Source organism: Tubulanus polymorphus, chromosome 11 (genome assembly GCF_964204645.1).
Source record: "Tubulanus polymorphus chromosome 11, tnTubPoly1.2, whole genome shotgun sequence".
In the NCBI taxonomy this organism is placed as follows: domain Eukaryota; kingdom Metazoa; phylum Nemertea; class Palaeonemertea; order Tubulaniformes; family Tubulanidae; genus Tubulanus; species Tubulanus polymorphus.
Window position 1 is genome coordinate 8,710,045 of NC_134035.1, and position 12,906 is coordinate 8,722,950.

The 12,906-nt window shown below is 39.9% G+C and overlaps 1 protein-coding gene across 1 annotated transcript; it reads left to right on the forward strand.

Moving 5' to 3' along the window:
* The first annotated feature begins 1,829 nt into the window (after nt 1-1,829).
* LOC141913018 (homeobox protein DBX1-A-like) lies at nt 1,830-9,763 on the forward strand. Its single transcript, XM_074804456.1, has 4 exons — nt 1,830-2,199; nt 4,171-4,407; nt 5,703-5,902; nt 8,637-9,763. Exons 1-4 carry the CDS (start codon nt 1,830-1,832, stop codon nt 8,973-8,975), a joined length of 1,146 nt encoding a protein of 381 aa, XP_074660557.1. The 3' UTR covers nt 8,976-9,763.
* Nucleotides 9,764-12,906: the final 3,143 nt, after the last annotated feature.

Sequence of the window (12,906 nt, forward strand, 5' to 3'; positions counted from 1 at the left end):
GAGTAGAAATACACGGGGCAATCACATCCCAATATCCATTTCCATACCTCATCGGCGCACTCCAATAAAATTTAATTATGACTGCCTAGCGGTCGTGTCAGCTGTAGAAGACGGCGGCTCCTCGAGCTAAAGATGGGATCAAAATCAGAGAAAAACTAGACGATATTCATAAATTGACTCTTAATTAGGTTCTTATGTCGGCGAATTGATTTATTCAACGTAGTTTATAATTGCGATTCCCTGGACGCAATTCAAAGCTCTTCTTACAGAATATATGATTTCAAGCTGTTCTAATTAATCGAATAGATATCATTATAGATTGAATGTGCTTAATGTGATCGTGAATTAATTTAACAAGATCTGGATACACATAACAAACAACGGCGAGATTATTCATTATTGATATTTGAAAAAGAATCAATTTTGATTCCTCACTTTTGACAAACCACGGTGAAAGTTGGTCGCAATGTCCCTTTTCAGGCAAAAAGTTCATATTTTCACCATTTTCCATTTTCTTAAAACGATTCAGCACATGCCACGTATCAATGGCTGGAATATACCAAACACTCGTATTAATATATGCATGATTCGCAGCACTGTATTTGATGACCGCCTGATACTTAGAAATATTCAGACGCCAATTTAACGCACCTGTGTGGTGATATCACATTAAATAGTACGTTCAAATGGATATTAAAACCTCAATTACATCGTGTTCCTCATAATCGACGCGTTTATGTGATTTGAAAGTATAGTTTTCGAATATTGCCGAACGGGTGCTTAAAATGAATTACCCATATCTTACCGCGACAATGTAGGCTACACTGAGTTTAACTAGGACATAACGTGTTTGGTACTTTGTGACTAAAGCAATATGGGCACATTATCCCTTTAGCCCCGGTCATCAAACATAATCTATGACAATATATACATGTGGGCTACTGCAATTCAAAAATTATAAATAGACAACTTAATGGCCATTCGGACTTTCTGTTCATTCATTGATTTCGTAGAATTTAGAACTGTTATTTGATAGTTCATTTGGAGGGAAAGTAGTGACTAAAACAGTTCGCTAGTGGTCCATTGATGATATCGTAGAGTATTCAGGAATCAGTGTTTTACTGTTGACAAATTCGAGTCGAAACATATCGTATCGAGTCTATAAGTTGTACCCATAAATGTAGAAAGGAGATAATAAAACTGCCGTATAATTGATAAACTACAATGATCGCATCCTGATCGGTTACAATACGAAATGTGTTGAATGCTCCTCAACTCCCGGAGGAGATGCGGAATCTATTTCTCCGACACAACAACGGTTTAATCTTTATGACGAGAAGTAATTGAGTGACACCCACTTTCAAAAGGCGACCGGCTCATTACGAGCGCATTATCCGTAATTTCCCTCAATCGAGCGGACACGAAAAGCCGTGTTTTACCGGTAAACCCCTCCTCGGCGAAGCCGTCGAGCTACCGTCGTATTTAAATGTGAATTATGAGTACGCTAATGGGAGGGATTAATCGCTCGGTCGCCGGCCAATAAGCTGCGTCACAGCTTTGCACGACTGTCGCAAAACGGCGTATAAATCCGAAAGCTTGACTTCTTTACGGGCATTATACTCGACACGAAAGAAAAGCCATCACCACGCGTTAAAATACCTCGCACCACCAACCGACTTCAGTTTAACGGACTATCTTCAGGACGAGGAAGAGAACAGAGGATCCATTTCTAAAACTGATGTCACAATATAGCTAAGGATTAGAACTGATCAGATAATTTCGAACTATTCGTCGTAATTTGTGCATAAACTTCGGTGCCAAGTAGAACCATGCTTGCGCACGATTTAGCCAAAATGTACGGAGGAGTGATCGCGCCTTCTCCTTTGTATCAGAACGTTCTCCGGGCGGCCCAGCTTCACCATCAAGGCGCCCTGCCTCAACCTCTCATCAATCACGCGTCGAACTCTTTTCTCGTGGAGAACTTGCTTCGGGACGGCGGAATGGTGACATCTCGGCCGTCGCGACTTCAGACCGGCGGCAGTCCGCCGCTGCACCGGGCGTCGCCTAGCCCGGTGAAAGAACATACCAGAGACTTATCGGTTAGTAAAGACAGTAGTAATAGTTCGCCGTCGACGCCTTATCTTAAATTCGGAGTTAACGCTATACTATCACCAGACATATCGCCGAAGACTAGTCCAAGTAAGTTGAATCTTGACATGGTTTATTATTACTTCAAATTCGTTTACGCAACGTCAAGTGTCACTTGTAGCATGTGTTTTTTTGTTTGCAAGATTATGGCCCTTTCTATATGTAGTTGATTTTCTTCTTTAATTTTCAAATCGGTCTATTTTACTGAATATCAAGTTTACTGTTAATTCTACCGGAGATTTTCGGTATGAAAATTAATCTCGTTCGTCGAAATACTCGAAATTCTGTAATTATAAGTTAAAAAGTGAATCTTAAGTTGAACAATTACAAGTGAACTCGTTCTGAAGTACGGTCAACTTGGTAAACTAGATCTCTAATCAGTCAATCGGCAATAGTCGAAAATGAAAGTAAAATTTACAATCAAAACTTTCAATTTACTTTACTTCAAAAATCAATTGCTTAAATCGAAATGAAGGTTAAATCTAAATGACCAAGCGCTCAACAGGTTTTAATCATTATATCGAATTCATCAAAGAACTCCTATTATAAACCCGAATAACATATCCGTTCTGATGGCTCTTTTAAAGTGATTTTCACTGCGCGTCAAAGCTTCTATTATCATTGTAATCATTATCATTAATTCCCGATCGGATGAATCTGCGAAAGTCGAATTTTACTCGCGTGAAATACGAAGATCGTAACGCGGGCTTTGTCCGCGACGCATATGTTGTCTTTGCGGAACAATAGCGGCGCGCTTTATTGCGTGGAAATAGCTGCTCATAAGAATCACAGAGCCTTTCACCTTATGGGCCCGGCAAATAATACAACAAGCTGTTGCACATCTTTATTGACTTATATCTTTTCGAGTTAATTCAATCATGTATATGAATTGTAGACATTCCCTGATTCGATTGATGGCCGCTGACACGGATTTACAAAATTCAAAGAACCTCCATACGGCATAGGCCTGATACATTATACATTATATTAAAGGTTCATTCGAATCACAAAATTGCGAATCTATACACGATGAAACTGCGATCGTTTCTGACATTGATTTCTTTGGGTAGAATTTGTCGGACCCCGATGTCAGGACTAACAATTAACTGTTAACTTCAACTATATTAAATGTTAAACAGTTGTGTTAAACGCGGGCCGTTTGGAATTGGATGTTGTTTTGATTTCAAATGCCAGCCGTCGTTTATAGTTTTATCTATTCATGTATGGTGTATAATGATTTTTGAAGTAATCAATGCGCGCAATGACAAGCGAAACAGCGGGTTGTCGTTATTGACATGGGGCTAATAAAGCGAATTATAGTCATCATCGTCTAATCACAGATGAAATATCATATATACAGCTTCGTATGCGCACGTTTTAAAATGATTTAGTTCGTTTGAAGAGGCGTGCAATTTAACACTTATATAGAGTTTTTATTGAAATATTCAATACGTTTTATATAAGCTCGAGACGCCTATGTAAATAAATCATCTCCACCATTTTCATCTAGAAAACTTCACCCAAAAATGACTGTGGCGAAACTTGAGTGATAAAAATATTAAAAAAAACGATTAAAATGCATTTCTAGTGAGGTTTTTTAAACATTAATCACCAAACGCGTGTTATTCTGCCAGGTCATATACCAATATAGATTTTTCCCGAATGTTCCATCATATCATATTGAAAAAGGTACAGAAACTTTGCCGGCTACTTAGCGCAGAGCAAATTAACATCTCGTAATAACTATTTCCGAAACTGTGTCGCCTCGCCTTACGCCTGTCACTGTTTAAGTGGTTTACGCAGGGTATATTTGATCATTTGACTCGCGGTTGCGCGCATGCCATGCTTACAATCGTAGATATCAAAGTGCCACTCGGGATTCCCTATGATGACATCGCACCTGCGTATAACTATACATTGACACTCCACTTTGCAGATGGTTGTCATCTATATCTTCTCCGTGTATCGCCGTTTTAACGCGTATTATCAGCGTGTTCAGTTATCTCTTCGCTTTTTTTTCAGCTTCGGGATCATTTCAAAACAACACGAGCTCCAGCGCATTCGTCAGCTACTCGTCGCCGATGAACTGTCTCGCGCAATCGCAACAATCACTTCCGTCACACCATCAACATCATCATCATCATCATAAATTCTGTAATCTAACGTCTGCCGGTATGAACTGTACGTCGTGCGGACCGCGACCGCTCTACGACAATCCGTGTATTCACCCGGCTATGATGAGACACCCGTTCTTCCCAGGTAAACATGCCCGCCTCAACTCAACAGCGTTAAACCATCGATTCTAAAATGGTTTTAGAGTCCATGGTTAACCTCGAAAACGAAGCCATCGGCGCTCTTTGCTGAAGTGTGTAGTTGTGTAATAAGTAAGATCCTCCGATATCCCAGTAACTGCAGTTATATTGATAAACATTCTTTTGATAGATTTAGTTCCTGGGATGTTCGAGGAACCAAGCTACAGCACGTTTCCAAACGTCAACTACGAACTCCCATGATCGAAACCTCTGATTTTCACCTGGCCAATGTGAACTCAACTATCAATATATTAACTCACAATTTAGTCTAATTAGTATAGATCCACACTGTTGAAAATTTGTTCATGATATAATCGTATTTTCATATTTGTATCTCGTTATTGTATCTTATTTCCTATATCCGTACATGGCGTTTATTCATTCGCGTCGACTTTTAAAAGTTTCGATATAATCAAATATAAAAGGTGTTGACACGTGCTGATATCATAACAACTCTCTTTACCCTCCTCGACACCCACTGATCGCAATATTGATTCCCGCGTTCTTCTCCGATTGACGAACTTTCGTCGAAAATAAAACTTTGCCATTGTCAAAAATGGTGCTTGACATGGAAAATATAGTTGTAATGAAATTTGAGTCGACACGAGTCAACGACCCTTCAAATGAAACGATTTTCGTCAGTCGTAGACGGCCCTGGTTTCAGACGCTGGATGATTTATCGTTCATTTTTGGTTTATAAAAGTTAAGCCCGCAAATGATTTTGAAACCTGACTTGATTATTGAAGATAATAAACGGAATGGTGTTAATTTTGAACTATGGCATCATTGACTCATGCGTTACCAAAACCACATAGAAACTGCATTGTATACACTAATATATAAGTCAAAAGTAATTTAATTGTTTAATTTTGTGGGGTAAATCAATATTTGAAAATTACATCAGATCATACTTATTACTATCACTAGAAAGTATAACATTTATAGTCAAACATTGCTCAAGCATAGAATTAGTTATACCTCCATAGGTACACTCGCAACACCCTACGCATACTAACAACTTCTGAACAAGGACTTAGAAAATATTGTCTCATGAAGACTGAATTATGGTCTGATATATGTAATATGTAAACACGACTCTTGTAAAAGTTATTTTCAAGTGTTGTGTTGCCCGCACAATACGAATTTCAATAGCTTTAACAATTTTGACTTGAAGTCCTACAAAATTCACACAAAAAAGATGACTGAAATTCCTTTATAATTGAACTAAACGTTTCATTTCAGGTTCTGCCATGTTACCTTTACCGAACGCTTTCACATTCCTGAGCAACATGCGAGGAAAACCGAGACGAGGAATGCTCCGACGAGCGGTGTTCTCCGACCTACAAAGGAAGGGTTTGGAAAAGACGTTTCAAAAGCAGAAATACATCAGTAAACCCGACCGCAAAAAGTTGGCAGCGAAGTTGGGCTTGAAGGACTCGCAGGTAAAACAAATTTCATATCGCATCGAAACATAACACCATGATATTCCAAAAAACAACTTTATTTCAAGCGGGGACGATATGAAAATCGATCAATAGATTAAATAGATTATATCGTGAGATAATCTTGATATAGCATAGCACGAATATTCATGAATAGCATGAATATAAGTAAAATATTCAGGCGCGTTGGAAGCAATATTTTTGATCGCCACGAATTTACTTCAATTCCGTCAAAAACATGATATTCAAAGAAGAGAAGCGTCATTCAGTAAATTATTACCGCTGCAGTCGCTACGGTTTCAACACCAAATCAAAGCCTGTCTTCGTCGAGAATAACATAGCTAATGATTGTGAACATCCAAAAATATATAAACCCATTTCACAAAACTGTGAATTGTATCAACTGAATTCTGCGTGAGCTTTGGTGTAACACTTCCAAAACTGAACGGTACTCAAAAACTTATACATCTCCATCAACTCGAGCGTACGCTGTTTTCATACGCGATGTTTTGATCGAAGAAAACTGTGGGGGAGTCTAAAGCTGGATTCACTCCGGTCTAATTAACCCTTGTCGTGTCTTACTTTCATTAATACGGCTTCGAAATTACTCGTCGAAGTGGAGCCGGGCGCCGCTGTCGACTAAACAATAGATACAACGAACGACAAACGGCGTTATTCGCCTTGTCATCATCATTAAATGGGATAATTTCAATATCGCATCGCTGAAACTTTTACGGCCTCGTGTGAAATAGAGCTTCATGCGTTACTTAACTTACACCGTGACGTCGCAGGCGTTACAGTTGCAAACGTCGGGTGAACGTCATTTAAAGATGAAAACATATGAATTCGTGAAATGTAAATATCGAAAATCAGCGACACGTGGTTCCGTGAATTCAATTTTTAAATTATGTTTTTCAATGTTTGGTTCTTGTTCAATCTGGAGTTTCAATTTTCAATATAATAGGCGGCAATTAAAATGTAACCGTAATCCGGCACATGTGTAATTCTAGTTTGAATCGTTAGTTTTGACCTGTTTATCTGAGTTTTATGTCCGCTAATAACCCTTCAGATTTAGCAGCAGTTCGGTTCTCAAATTTACGATTTGCAGTATAACTTATATATATATATATATATATAACGTATCGTTTTCATTTCAAAGAAATGAATTGTTTCGGCTTTTCAGTCGAAAACCGCTCGAATACTGAGCGCGCATTCGCGAACGCGTCGCAGAATTGAAATCAATGCACCACGCTCGGTGGCGGGGCACTCACACGCACCTGTTACGTCGAATAACTCGAGAATCGGGTCCATTCTGAAGTGGAAACTCGACGCAAAACGCGCTATTCGGGGCGCTATTGAAACTTGTAGAACGTCATATACACGAGTATTCAAAACATCGAGAGGTTTTTTCATGTACATACGATGAAACACCGAGTATAATAGTCGCCAAACAAGAGTTTTTAATGGGAATCAGTCAGGTTTTTAAGTGTCTCTTTTGTATGTTTTTTTTCGCTAAACGTGTTTCTGTGCAATCGGTGGCCGTGGTTTTGGAATATTGTCCCGCATTCTTCGCCGTCATCCATCGTGTCTATCGTCTGTTGGGTCGAGTCTCACGGACGCGTTCGCGGACTGGACGTGTCGTCCAAAAAAAACGGACCGGAAGCCTTCTTTTGAAAAGAAGGCTTAAATCCGTTCATTACCTCTTAATTCGAATATCAATTATTCAAGTCAAGAAACCGATCTACTGTTGACGATGTGGTTTTGATTTCCACGCGAAAACAACGAACACGTCAATCAAAGACAATTCGTCGACGTATTTCGAGGTGATATCTTTCAATTGCGTCCGAGTTTTTTCGGGGGTCGATAGCGCGCGAAGTGACCCGATCGATGCGACCGATCGTTCAGACGCGCGCATATTACGATGCTTGTTCAGAGCCGCATGTCAACAAAAAAGCTGACGGACCATGCGCTCGGTTCCCATAGGAAATCGCATTGTCAATACAATAAAGTATTCGGATAAAACGGAATGACCCGACTGTTAATGTGTTCTGTTCGCTTGAATACGATACGAAATACGAAACAACGGCTTTATTTACACCACGTGATCGCGCCGGCTCGTCCCGGCGTCGTTCAAACAAACGTCGTTCCGAAGCGAAGATCGCATTTTTGACGGCGATTGTCAACGATGTGTCGGTGGTAGTTGATTCAGTAATTTAATTCGATTAGAAGTTTAACAGATGCGCGTCCGTTTGTGATGACAGTCGATATCCGATTTAGACTTGACACCCGCGTATAAATAGATTTTCTCGCTATAGCTATCATCAGTGTGATCAACCGGAGTTAAGATCGATGACCGGTTTAAACCCATTTTGGTTCTTACCCTATCTAACAAACAACAAACCCACAATTAGATGAAACAAACTGACGAGTCGACTCGATTCTATGGGTCATTTTCAGAATCTGTGGCTTTTTCACTTAATCGGTATCAGACGTTTGTCTATAGAAACCAACAACAAACCTTTGAAGTATTTTAGAACGATTTTGGAAAATTTTCCCTTAGAATATATACGATATAGCTTGAATGATAAAGCAATTCCACCATTGTAGATTAATGATTGTGTTAATACAGAATCTATGCAAATTTCAGTTCGGATGGGAATGTACTAACTACTTAACCACGACTTTAAGAAACCTGCAGTTTAATAAATCAGGATTTTTGCTTCGTATTTTGCAGGTGAAAATCTGGTTCCAGAATCGTCGAATGAAATGGCGAAATTCGAAAGAACGCGAACTGTTATCGTCGGGCGGAAGTCGGGAGTCGACCCTGCCCGGCAAGGGAAATCAAAATCCGGACTTGAGCGACGTGATGAACGTCGACGCGAAATCGTCGCCGCTTGACAATCTGAGTTTAGATAGCGAACGAGTGGTAATTAGCCCCGTGTCTAGTCACTGCGGGTCGCCGCTGATGATGATCGCGCCGCCGGATCGCAGCAAAGAAAACGATCCGATCCTGTTGGAAGAGGATGATGACGACGACGATGACGATGACGATGAAGAGATAACAGTATCGTAGTAAACAGTCACAGTGTATATGTATATAATAGAATATAGATCACTATATAATGTAATATATTGTGTATAAACATCATACATTATGTTAAAGCGCAATTCGAATCTATACATTGTGTACATAATCACCGGACCGCAAATCAAGATATCCTCTATTGTGGGTTGATTTTGTGTTATTTCCTCTTAAAGATGAATCCGTATTCCTCATAATTAACTACTGTGATTATGATATTTTCAATAATTTATTTGCCCAGCCTTAATAAGAATGAAGGAGTCAATATGAAAGTGGATAGCTATCATTCGACAGTGGTTAATCTACTATGTTTATAGATAACGAATACATGTGCTAGTCGCGATTGTGATAGAAACAAGAACATCTGTAATTCCGATTTTTAAAAGACAATTCATTCATATACGCATTGATTAGGCTACATGTCGCTTGCAGGAGCGCAGATGTATGATAATCATATTATCTCGTTCGATAGCCTTTTTAACTTATCTGAAATGTCATATATAATGTCTGTAGAATCCACAATCGCAGAAAATGTCGAAATGTCACATCGAATTCTAACTGAACGATGGATATCATATTGTATTTATTTTCCATGTGGAAATCGTGAATTCTTTAGAAAAAGTCTCTGTCCAGTTTTAAACATATACGCATCTCATCTCCAAACATGTTGATTTATTTGTGCCAATGATTTCATGATCTTTTCATGATTAGTGCTTAATGAATTACTGGGGCATGACTTAAAATTAATAATTTCATCGAAAATTATAATGATAATCAGTCAAGCGAAATACAAAAATAACCATGTAAATATACACTGAATGCACAAGTTCAGTCTAAGGTTGTTTTTATAAAGGAATCGACATAGTTTGTACATATCACGAAAATTGATTATTATAACCTATTTAATAAAGATAATCGGCATAATTCAAAATCAGTGGTTTTTTGTGATTCTATTATGTTTATCACGAGCTTTGCACCCGGTAACACAACTGTCGGTCTGTATTAGAATTTAAGACATTTCATTTAACGCCTTTTCTCAAAATTGAAGGAGTTCGAAAGGATTTTCTGGCATTTTGTCCAAATTAAAGGAGTCAGTAGCATCTTTAAAAGTATTTCCCGTTTTGAAAGAGTTTTTAAGGAACCAACGCGTCGTATCATAGGGACCTTCCCTGCGAAACAAACCACGACCGAAATGTTGTAAAATGAACGCATGTTCGACGTATTGAAGTCCAGACTGGTGCCGTTTCGCCAATTCTCTCATTGTCACCTCAGTCTGATGATAAAAATGTTAGCACAACTACAGTCAACCCCCAATAATATACCACCCTCCCATTTACCGCCACCCCCGCCTACCGCCAGGTTTGCTTAATGTATATGTCTATACATAGTAACCCCCCCCCCCCCCAATATACCGCCATACTCTCTATACCGACAAAATCGGTCTGCACCGATGTGGACGGTATATCGGGGGTTGACTGTATATAGGAAGGATGGCGCCGAGGATGACATGCAACACCCAATAATTCTAAAATATTACTGACATGAATTAATCCTTGTACTTAAAAAATTACATTACATATACAAGATTCAGGGAGTATACATCCTCAAAGATACGATGATTTTCGAGATTATTGTAATTTCTTGAAATGACCTGAATATTTTCATCGACTGCAGCGCGAGAGATATGTTGATTTTATACCGGGGGAGGCAATTATTGAAGACGGATGTGAACGAAATGAGTCGAGCGAAAATTTGACACCAAAAGACCCGTAGATATGAGCCGAATACTTAACGATCCATTTACATCGTATAGAGTGGCATCTGGTCGAGGTCGGTGGAGCGTTATCCGCGGTGAAATCGAGCCGAAACCGAAATGTATCTCCGCCGCCATTAACTAAGTGAGACAGCAGCACCAGCAGCAGCAGCAACGATGGGTTATTTTAGTGAAATTGTCCGAAGAGATTCGAAGATTTACTACTTTCACTGCGCGGGAAGAAACTCAGTGAAAAGCATGTCATTACTACAAAGACTTTCGTTTACGGGTGATATAGTTTTAGTCGACGCCGCCCACGTCTATTTTCGCAACGCGATTTGCACGGCTTCAACTGTGAAACATATTGAAAAACGAATATTGTTCTTCATGATTTAAGATTCCGTTAAAAAGTCTTTTTATCATCCGCGCGCGAGACATAAAAACGCTATTCGCGTCAATGAAATTACGCCTCGGCATTGTGATTCGATATGTATGAAATACGACTTGACGGTGAAAAGAATTCGTATCATTGAACTCAAAAATCTGAAGTCTCTTCGCCTCCTGTGGCCTATAGCGACACGTGCCTGGCATTCGTTCAGCCTTCACCAGCCGGTGAAAACTAGCCGGAAAACAATGAATCCAAACGCATGAAATTAATAAATTTGTCTAAAATACGCCGATATATCATTCGTTTATAGGCACGTTTGAAACGACTAGATTTGAACTAAAACTGTTTTGTTTAGGAAAGCGCAACGTCCTTTTCGCACTTGTTTGTCGTTTTCGAACCGACATCGCACGGAACCCGGTCCCAGGTGAACCCGCGCGCCAGATAAAGCTTCGCGCTATTGTTTCCTAATCAATTGTTCATACGGGCTGTGTCAGAACGTTTCGAAACGTGAAATACAGAAGTACATAACGAATGATTCATCTAAATTGAAAAGATTGAAAAGCCGAAATGATAACAAAATGGATAATGTTTTCGATGTTCAACGCTACTGTCAATAGGGACACTTATGATTAGTTTGACATTTTGATCCATATGTGACCAACGATACGTATACTACTGATGTGTTATTGTTGTACAATAAACACGTGCGACCGATTTGTTTGTGACGACGAAGCTGCATCATCGTTTTACGGAGTTCAACATGTGTCCAGCCATGGTCCACCGACAGCCTATTATGTCGATTATGCGATAAAACTGTTGTTAGCGTTTCAACTGACCAGTTTTCACCGGCTGTCGAGAGCTTGTGCACGTGGTGCGAGTTGTGACTGGACTACCGTGCCGTCGACGCGCGGCTGCTGACCCTAACACGCCGACCATTTCTACGCGCATCGCTGGTCGCTATTTAATAGAATCATCAACTGTTTAATTTTATGGCTTAATGCGAACGTTGATTCGTTATAGAAACAATGATATCGCAATAATAGAAAGACTAAAAGATTTGTAGACGATTCAAATCATCGCGCGCGATTCTTTCACAGTTGGCATTAAGGCTGGCTTATGTCGACAAGCAACGCGACGCCTACCGACGCAACTGGGTTTATCGCTGATTAGCGGCAACTAGCGGCCTACGAGAGGCGCCAGTTGCTCCTCAATCGGTTCGACATAAGCCAGCTTGCGACGGCAACGCGACGCCTACCGACTCGTCGCAAGCCGTATCCGGCTAGTTGCCCATGTTCTACTCCGGCCTACGGTAGGCGGGCAGTTGCTTTCGATCGCAGCCGACATAAGCTCACCTGCGACGCGACGGAACTGAGCGCAGGGGTTCCAGCCAATGAAAGACCGCATATACATAGTACAAATTATCACCACTAGTTAGCGTCAATCGTGATTAGTCATAAACTTTCAAATTCAAGTAGTTCAAAACGTAAACCAAACCTTCAGCACGGCAGAGGACTGGACCGAAGATCTAGAAACGAAATTTGTAGAATCATGGTGTGAGCGGCCATCTTTATATGATGTCGCTAGCACGTTGTATTCAAAGCAGAATCAGAAAGATCAAAGTCTTAAAGAAATAGCTTTTCTAATAGAAATATATTTCCTAATAATTCAAATTTATTCTCAAAATGCTTATCACGTGACCATTTGAGCCGTTGCAGTTGCTAGTAATCGCATAAGCAGGGAAGCAACTGGGACGATCTCAGATCCCGCTAGTCGGCCTCAGT